Source organism: Nanorana parkeri, unplaced genomic scaffold (assembly GCF_000935625.1).
Source record: "Nanorana parkeri isolate BGI_ZX_2015 unplaced genomic scaffold, ASM93562v1 scaffold1163, whole genome shotgun sequence".
NCBI lineage: Eukaryota > Metazoa > Chordata > Amphibia > Anura > Dicroglossidae > Nanorana > Nanorana parkeri.
The window spans coordinates 106,050-116,300 of NW_017307431.1; the positions used below are offsets into that span (position 1 = coordinate 106,050).

At 39.8% G+C, this 10,251-nt stretch overlaps 1 protein-coding gene across 5 annotated transcripts in view; it reads right to left on the bottom strand.

Moving 5' to 3' along the window:
* NIPBL (NIPBL, cohesin loading factor) overlaps positions 1 to 9,242 on the bottom strand; it is a 78,630-nt gene extending 69,388 nt beyond the window's left edge. For all 5 annotated transcript variants that reach the window (XM_018568260.1, XM_018568257.1, XM_018568258.1 and 2 more), the window contains exons 1-6: positions 9,101 to 9,242; positions 5,054 to 5,219; positions 3,558 to 3,688; positions 2,989 to 3,088; positions 971 to 1,122; positions 693 to 853 (exon numbers count right to left, since the gene is read on the bottom strand). In XM_018568260.1, the coding sequence (XP_018423762.1) occupies positions 693 to 853; positions 971 to 1,122; positions 2,989 to 3,088; positions 3,558 to 3,688; positions 5,054 to 5,219; positions 9,101 to 9,164 (774 nt within the window). In that variant the 5' untranslated portion in view covers positions 9,165 to 9,242. The remainder of the gene's footprint in view (positions 1 to 692; positions 854 to 970; positions 1,123 to 2,988; positions 3,089 to 3,557; positions 3,689 to 5,053; positions 5,220 to 9,100) is intronic.
* Between the last annotated feature and the right edge of the window lie 1,009 nt (positions 9,243 to 10,251).

Consider the following 10,251-nt stretch of genomic DNA (forward strand, 5'->3'; position numbering starts at 1 on the left):
GCTGTAGCCCCTAAAACACAAAATTCCACTTTCATAATTTCATTTAGATTTCATTGCAGGTTCTAATGGAACACAAGCTAGAAAACGTATTGAAGTATATGTGTCAGAAATAAAAGAAAATTTTTATTTTCAGCAGGAAGATCCTCCTTCAGTGAGCAAAACATGCAAAGTGAGAATGTCTTGAATTAGGGGAGGAAAGAAATAGAGGTGAGGTAGTTGTTACTTTTGTTACAAGTTGGGTGGCCAGCCCAGGTCTACACTGGGGCCGACTATATACTATGTAGAGCCAACATTTTCATTAAATGTTCAGAAATAAAGGGCACCAAGTCAAAAAGGTGAAAGAGTCCAAAATGTCTTTTAATTATTCACAATGCAATCAAACAAAAAAGAGCCAACTTGTTTCAGGGCCAATAACACTCCTTCTTTATCAGGGCTTAGGATGGGATAAGGATTTAGTTGGACTCAAAAGATACTATATACTAAAATGGAACGAAAAATCTCCTTTAGGGCACAAACACCTAGAAACAAAGAAATGGCAAACTAGAAATATACCAATGACCTGAGAAAGTCATAACAGAATCAAGTTTTCATGGTATACATACATGTTATACATACTGCTATGGCATCCATATGCTTTCAAATATATAAAAATACAGGCTGTTGAAAGCTCAACTTGTGACATAAAAGCATACCTCACTGCCCAGCCTATGTACCATCTGTAGATAGTCCTCACTGGTGCTGTGCCTGGAATTATCTGCATGGTGGTTTGCAGAGTTGCCCGATAACTGACCAGAGACTTTGTTTTCATGTAAGTTCCTCAGCCCACCCGCCACGATAGGACTGGACACAGAAGCTGCCAAAAATAAATATAATAAATATCACAAAATATACATTGTAGCAAATGTATCAACACTTCTGCAAAGCTTAACAACTAAAATACACCTGAACCAAAAGCATGCCCCTGACATACCTTGCTGCATTTGCTGATGTTGTGTGTAGCTTCCAGGGTGGGCATATGGCATATAGCCGGCAGGGCTTTGTGGAGCATAAGGGCTAGGAACAGGGCTGTTTTGCTGGCCAATAAACCGATTTGTCGAACTGGTCTGAGGTGGCACAAATCGACTGCAAAGGGAAAAAAAATAAGTACATGCAGATACCTATACACCTATTTAAGCCTCTTCACTGCTGTTCAATTTTCCCATATTTAACATGCAAAACAGAACACATTAAAGAATTCAAAATTCACTACAGATGCAACGCCGCAATCTAAAACCTGTATTTCCTCAAAGCAGAGATCAAATAGAGATAAAAAACGGGTAGTTTTATTTTGCAGGTTTACAATACTTGTTTATTTTAATAAACAAATACTGTTTTATGTTGGAACAGTGAAAATGTGGTGTGAAGAATTAAAATACATACAGAAGTGATCGGTTAGCTTTCAGGGCTAATTCACACCCAAGCGCGGAGCAGATGCAGAGCAGTTACAGAACAGATCAAAACTGCGTCCAATGTATTCCAATAGTATTTTGGTCTCTAGTTCACACCGCAGCGTTCAGTTCCAGAGCATGTAAAAAAAACTGCAGCAAGCCCTATTTTTCCAGCTCTGGAACACATGCAAACGCATCAAAAATGCATGCAAACGCCCTGGAATGCACTGAAAGCCCATTTTAGGCAAAAATACACACTGCACTGCATGTGCAGAAACTCATGCAGATCTGGTCTGCATTTGGTGTGAAGAAGCACTCAGACTTCTGGTTCAGTGCTATACATTTACATCAACTATCCAGTAGACCCACACTATATATGTATTGGTAAATTATGCTCATCAAGCTGATAAGATTAAAGAAATATCTAAGCGGCATGTGGACTGCTATATGCTGAAAGTGCAAAGCCGGAAAGATCCCGACAATATTTTCGGGATTCGCCCCGCTGCCTGATTGAAAACTGGCCCTGCCTCTCTAGAGCCAGAGGCAGCTGTACCCGTTCCCTCTCGTCAGTCCCTCCAATGAGCGCTGGAGGACCAGAGAGGGGAGGGCGGAATCACTGCGGGGAGCGGAGAATAAGGCCTCGTTCACACCTGACCGTTTTGTAGGGCGTTCTACGCTCGATGAACGCTCTACAAAACGGTCAAAAATATAAATTGCATTGTAGTCAATGCCCTTGTTCCCACCTCACCGTATTTCCGCCCGTCCCTAACGCCCTACAAAACGGCCCACGCCTGAAAAGGTTCCGGGACTACTTTGGGCCGTTTTGTAGTGCGCTTTCCATTGGGATACAGCCAAGTAGCCTTTGGAATCGCGCGCCTTTTTTACCTCGAATCGCGGTAAAAAAAACGCGTGACAGTCGCGCATATTACAATACGCCTAGGTGTGAATGGGGCCTAAAAGTAATCTCTCTATGCAGGGAGAAGATTGTGAACGGAGCGATCAGTAGTTTGTGATCTCTCAGTTCTCGATCAGTAGAGCCAACATATGACAGCTGCAGTGTCACATGCCGGCTCGAACTATTGGAATGAGTGCATTTCATAGTTCTCCGACTGACAACAACGTTTTAAAGGACCACGTAGTTGATTGACAGGTGATATTTGTCTATTGTACAGCTTGGGCCTTAGATTGAAGCGGCTCCGCTGGAACACAATGATTGATTTGGAAGACTAACATGGGTACTTGCAGGCCCCACAAAGAGCCTGTTCATCATCGCTCTTGTTACCTAAAACACATTTTTACTTGATTGTTGATAAATCAGTTCAGGGGAGAGAGAGAGAAAAAGTCTACAAATTCACTTTAATATATGTCACAACAATAAATGGGAATATCCTGAATACTTTTGTCATATATGGATTTTACAGCACACTACATTTCCTCCTGCTACAAACATTAAATGTCATAGGCTTATCATAATATCCCATAACTATGTTGAAGCAGAACAGGACTCCGAGACATCAAGGTGCTCATAAGCACCTTACAGAAATTCAGAGCTATGCATTACCTGGAAGGGCTATGAGAGATAGTGGTTGGTTGATAATTGGTAGATGCTGGGCTGCCATGCATGGAATTCTGGGGAAGCTTATACTGAGGCATCATCATCCCTGAAGAGAAAACAGATATTCACTATGAACGTAAACCAGAACAGAAGAAAACTATCCTAAATAATAGCCAAGGAAATCAAATATACTAAACCGAACTAGAGGGGGAAAAAAAATATTTGTTTTGGATACTATAAAGGTGGAGAAGGGTTAGAGTCTCAGCCAGAGTTTTACTATATGTATGACACTATGGGGAGATTTCCCCTTACTTCCTTACAGGGCAAGAAGGATTATATATTCTAACAATGTTTTCATTGCTTGCAATGCCTGAAACCTCCATTTCTTGTATGGGACAAAAAATTAGTACAAACACGATTAAGCAGATCTCCAGACCACATTCTCACAAACAATCGTGTGCACAATTTAAGACAAATCTAAGGCTTGGGAGTAAGAGCCTAAGTCAGCAGGAAACATCACTACTGAGCGACTACCAAACAGAGAGCTCGGAGTCTTCAAGAAGATTGTTACTTACCACTTTGCACCGCATATCTGTTCTGCATACTTTTCTCCCTGAAGACATTGGGATTCCTGGCCAAGGTGGCCTGCAACAGCACAGGTATATCTCCTTCCGGGTCATCACTTCCAAGGTTATCTTTCAGCTCTCTGTTAAAAAAAAAAAAAAAGGGAGCACAGATCATGAGAACATCCATCTCACAACCTCTATTATATAGATTTGTACACACATACTAATTTTTTTACAGTAACAGGCTTAGAGTAGATCATACAAATTGTCCAGAAAAGAAAGCCCTAAAATCCATAAGATGCCACTGTATGTTTCCATAGTAACCACATAAATAGTCCTTCACAAAGTCTTGTGTGGATTTTTTTTTAAAAGCATTATTCAATATCATTTTGAAACAGCTACAGCACATAACTACTGTGCAGATCTCGCTGGCTGGGTGCTTGGGATTTTTTATTCTTCCAGTCTGATCATTCCACAATGTTTATATGCTTCCAAAAAAGACTGAAAAAAAGGTTGACCTTTCACTTTACATATAGAATCTATACATTTATGATCTTTATTATAATGATCATGCAAGAGTACAAGCCATTAATCACATTTCTCCACTTCTACGTGCAAAAACAGTTGAACAATTTAATCCTTCATCAAGACTTCTCAGAAAAGTAACTGAAGAAAAACTTCAATAGTTTGCTTGTTTGCAGCACTTCTGACAAATTTTTAGCAATGATACAGAGCACATCGTGGGCTAAACAGTGCTGTCTAAGATCAGGGACCACAGTGTCGCAATTATTACATTTAAAAGTCAAACTCCCCTTTGTGTGCCCCTATGAATTAGTTTCACTTTGTTATCTGTACATGAACGGCTGTGATAAACTGCAACCACCCACATTCTGCACAGTAGGTGTGCTCCTTACGGGTCCGTATGTGCTTTCAATGGATGAGAGAACAGCAGTTGCCTTGGATTAACACAAAAGTTAAGTCCCTACAAACGGTGCCAAGATTCCAATGCATGACGACTTGGGTGCCATTCAAATAACAATACTGAAAAATCCCTCAAGATCAAAAATCAAGAGCAACTCGTACCTTTCCCGCTCGCTTATTTGACAGCACATTTTTCTCTCCAACACTTGAACAAACTTCACATACACAAGGCAAAGTAAACTTTCATTACAACTCAAAACACACAGCTCACAAAAAGTTCAGATAAGCATAGAAGTTAGTACCAAAAATCTAGCTTCACTACTCATTTTCATGTTGTCTAGCAATATTTCATTTCATGGACTCCTATTCACTCAACTGTAGCTACACTTACATATATTTTTATGAACCTGGCAACAAATTGCAAAAAAAGCAGCAGTGTATAAAAAATATTCTCAACATGTTTATTAGTAATGCTTCACCCTAACCATTAGAGCTTAGCAGGATAAAAGAACGGCCAATCAAGCAGGTATTCTAAATGACACCAAACTCCACAGTCTAGTGTTGATAGCAATTTTCATACATACATGTGATCTGTGGAAACCTGGTTGAGACTATGGACAAGCTGTGACACCAGAGGTTCATCCCTGCATGCCAGAAGGCAGTTGACCTCTTCTGCTATTCGTCCATTAAAGAGGAGGCTTTTTGTCGTCGTAGCTGGTAAAGGGGATGGAAGAGGCAGCTGGTTCAACACTGTTAAAAGTGAAAAACAAAGTCACAATAAGTTAGGAAATACTGAAGAAATATGATTTTAATAAACGATCAGAATAATGTACACATTTACTACCCTATCATACTAAAGTCACAATAGCAATTGATCATTGCCTGAAGCTATAATGTACACATACAAGTGTCCCAATTAAAACAAATAATATTCCAGAAAAATGTAAACTTAACCCAACATGCTCCAATGCTCCACACAATACAATTACAGAGCAACATATATCCAATAGTACCAGATCTTACTTAACCCTCAAGATTACACCTTTTCAAAATATCAATATTTTGGATGTGGGCGAAATGTCTATGATTGGATAAAATCATAGTAAACCCCTTTTACGTTTGGTGACAGCAGGCAACTGTTATATTGTTATATAATAATATATATTTTAAAAGGTACAACTAGAACATGAATTTCTTACTATCCACTGTAATCCAGTGTACAGCCCCATCTAAAACTGGAAGAGGAAGAGCAGCGCTAGTCCTTAACCATTTTTGCCGGGTCACCAAACTAGCTGTACATTTTCTGATTTCACAAATAAGCGAATTCCCATAGGTACTTTAACTGTGTATGCAGCACTGGAGCAAATAAATTATTCCCAAATCCATTGACCGTTAAAGGATGAGTTCACACAAAACTGATATTTCAAAGTTTTATGGATGATGGAAACACCTGCTTACATCTTTTCTGATGAGACCTTCACACACCTACTGTGGCCATTATAAGCGGCTCTGAGGTTGGCCATAGAATACATTTCAGGCCAATTCCTGCTGAATCAACCAAAATTTGAGCCCTGGGTGATCCTGCAAACACCACATGGCGCCACAAAAATGTTTTATAAATATTGTCTGGGCCCGGTGGAAAATTATCGGTTGAACAGTGATGGAATTCTGCCATATACAGTCATTATATTCAGGCAGGTAGTCAATACAATAGCCAGCAGTGGAGGTTCCTCCAACCATTCTATTTAGCGTGGATGGGGGCATGGATTGATTTTGACTGAAGGAGAAAAATGAGCAGTGTAACTGTCCCTGCTGTATTTTTATATTTTGATGGAATACGTGAAACTCCCAAGTAGATAGGAAAATATGCGGAAGGTCTCACTGCAAAGAAAGAGTGAATGGGTGTTGACTGCCCCCTTAAGTTTTGGACAGAACAGGAGAAGAGTCAAAACCTTACTGAAAGACAAACCAAAACAAAATCCCTTTTAACTTCAGCTCAGAAAATTCAGGTCTGAGGGTGTAAATTTCCAAACTGGGTGGACAGAAATACAAATCCTATGGAAATGAAACCAGCTCCCATATATGTAATGAATCTGTATATTTGGCATTGTGCCTAGAGGTCAGCTATGAAGGTGGTTATATGGCAATTTGATGAGGCAATTTTCCTAAATGACAATAGAAAATATAAAACGCTGGTCTCAATTGACTGCAGGGAGTTGGGATTGAAGATACTTTGATCAAACCTGATAGAAGAATCCAAAACCTCTTTTGACAAAATTGCTAGTTTTTGTCTGTTTACAATTTGATCTTTCAATAAACATATTGAAGTTGTCAATATATTTCTCAGGTCAACTTCACAATAATCCAAATTCTGGTGGCCAATCAAATTCAAGAGTGGCAGATTGCACAGTTCCTGTAGATTACATGTGGTAGAGTTTACAATTCTTGGTGGATGGCAAGTGGTGAAATTGACTGAAAATTGCCACTTGCAGACCAACGTTACACTTGGAAGGCTTCACAGCTGAACAGCTTCTTAACCGACTTCAATTATGATACAGGAGTACAAACCAATATCTAGTTTACAGTCTGCAACCAATAGACAGCCAATTATAACAAGCGCTCTGACATTGTCAAATACAAAATAAAAACACTACATACAACCTTTCACAGAAGCAACTGTGTTAGTATACTTTGGATGCAAACTATCTATCCATAGGCTAAATGTTTGCCCAAGGCAGCTATTAGTTTATAGGGAACAGCAAGCGACCTCAGGCTGTTGTCGTGCTGTCATGAATTCACAAGTCTAGACCAAGTCTGAAGACATTGCTAGGCAAGTAGAAGATTTGTTTTTTGTCACAGTTAACATTTAATACAGCAGATAAGTTAACAAGCAGGGTGCATATCAATGCTCAGGTCATTAACATACATTAGACTGATCATACAGATGACTGCTGAAGAAACTGCAACAGAAGCGGTCTCAAAATACAGACAGCTGTTTCCTCAGCCACTAGATTGTACATTCTGAGGATGTAAACACAACATACACCACATAAAACTGTTAAAGACTACACAAGCAAAAATAGTCTAAAGCAGCTGATGCCAGAGCTAGACAACAGAAAATGTGAGCCTGTGCTTAGCCAATAGTGGCCCAGAAACAAATTCAGTAAACAAATATTACAAGTTTTGAATATTGTTTTAGGGGGTAAGCTGTGGAAGAGGGGAGTGCAAAAGGAAGGATGGTGGACAGTAGGTGCAGTACAGGAGTAAAGTGTGTATAATGAAATGCAGTATGTGCAAGGAAGGACTGCGTAGGGCATACCAGCGGGCAGAATGTGAAGGAGGAGAGGTGTGTGGAGCTTATGACGAAAGCAATGCAATCACAACTTCTTTCCCCTTACTTTTTAGAGACTCAGAATCTTAGCAGCCTACCAGACCTCTAATGTAAACACACAAAATCCTCTAGCTAAGGTGATGGCAAAGGCTCAGGCATGCTATTCAAATGAGAGTATTCAGGCCTAGTGATAGGTTGCACTGACAACAAGATCATGCGAGAGGCATGTCTATTTTCCTCATATTCGGGGGAGGGAATAAGCCAAGCAGGGAGATAGATGTACTGTATGGCACGAGTCTTGCAATGTCTGCTTTATTTTATTTCCGGTTTACCATTACAGATTTGCTTTGAAAAGCAATACTTTAAAAAAAAAATCTTTTTAGAAGCGACTTCAATTTTTCTAATTTCTGCCGAGTGATACTTTGAGGTACAGTGAATAGTTAATTTAATAACAGTGCAAGGAGCTGTGGTGTTCCGCCAACTTTCTTTACTACACCCGCCCTGTGCCGGTGAGCAATTGGTTTTCAAGGATGACTGCACTCAGTCATGTTGTTGGCTAATAAAATAGCCCAATTCATAGCCTTTATTTGCTTTATTTACACACAAAAAAGAGGACATTTCATTTTTAAGTGGATAGCGAAGGGAAGGGCCCTGTAGAGGGTTTACCACTTACAGCTTTATTTATACAACTTATTTCCTGTTCTGGGGAGAAGGGGTCCCTGGAACATGCAGTGGGGAGAAATCTGCACAGGGGAACAAAGAAAGCAATAAACATTTGATGCAGGAAACGGGAAAAAGCTCTGCCAGGGGGTTGTTGCTGTCTGTCACATTTGGGAGATTGATTCAATATGTTTTGGCAACAGGGGTCCCCAGGAAAGAAGTGAGAGGATTCTACCCCAATGAGTGGCCAACCTCTGCAAAACAAAACCTGTCTAAAACTGAAAAAGTATTTGTAGGGGTTTCACTTTAATATTAAAGGACCATTTTATCAGAACAGCCTAGACATGCAGCAGCAGATGGTCAGACAACAGGCATGAAGCAAGAGATGGTCAGAGACTGCAAACATACTATAGGAGTTTTTAAAGACTGGGTCACAGGCTGGGCACAAGGGGTAAAACCACATCAAATTTGTGGTTGCTTTTGGAAAACAACTGCACCCCATGTAATAGATAACATTTACCCATGATAATGCATTTATAGTAGAATTGCTCAAACAGTAAGTCTGGGGAAAGAAAAAAAAAAAAAAGAAAAAACACAAAAAAAAACAACAGGCAAAAATAAAAGTCATAGAAATACTTACAGTCTGTGAGACTAGCAATTCCCGCTAGAGTCGTAATGGGAACATGAGGCATATCCCCATTCATCCTGAAGCTGTAGGATGGTGGAATCTATGCAGGTATTTCACTGGAGGTGCCACCTGTCATTACTTCCCATCTCCTACACACTGAAAAACAAAAAGGAAAGGTTTGATAAGGAGATATAGAATATGCTTACTAATATAAGCCACCGAGAGAATAAACAGAAGCCTATTTCTTCTACTGATGTATGAATAAATACACAGTCAGGCTGACCGTAATAATCAGGCCAAAAAAAACAATCAGGAATTCAAGAGTAAGATGGTCTAGTTTGGGTGTCTGCAAGCTCTGATCAAGAGGCTACTAGCTGCACTTTATATGAGGGAGGGGCACCTTCTGATAATTTAACCCTTTCGCTGCCAAAGATGTACGTCGTACGGAGCTACAAAGTGCTTCCAGCTGGCCAGCTCAGTACGTCGTACGGACCTGGCATTTACAGTTCTACTATAAGCTGATGGTCGCTTTAGCGACCATCAGCTTATAGTAGAACTGTTCAGCAGACTGTCCCCTTTAAATTAATAGCTGTCATCAGCATGTTACCCTAAGGAGAACTATGGGGAAAAACACTGACCCCATAGTTCTCCTTTAAATCCACACAAAACTGAAATATCTGTATAATTACTGTACGAGTAGATATTTGATATCATTGGATTTTATAACTAAAACCAATTATTAGGATAATAAACATTTTTCTAGCCCCAACTGCTGTCCCCCTGAAAATTCTTACTTCAGAATCTCAGGTGATGCCACAGACAGACATGAGGTGGTCGCCCAACCTGGATGAAATGCCAGAGGTGACTGACACCCGGGGGCATTCTGGGTACATTTTAAATGATGACTACAAGTACAAGTCTCACCTCAAACTCTGCACAGTGCTAATGTGAATCAATTTTAGCAGCAAGGAAGAAAATAATTATGGGAAATCTAAAGTGCAAGAGTAATCTGATAAAAGAAGCCTGAATTATATTTCATAGATCAATGACTGCTGCTTGCAAGGAAAGTAATGCTTGCTAAATTACAGCATGAGCTGTATGAAACTCATCTGATATTAAAAAGGACCTGAATTAAAATATGTACATTTGCTGTTATAGGAAAC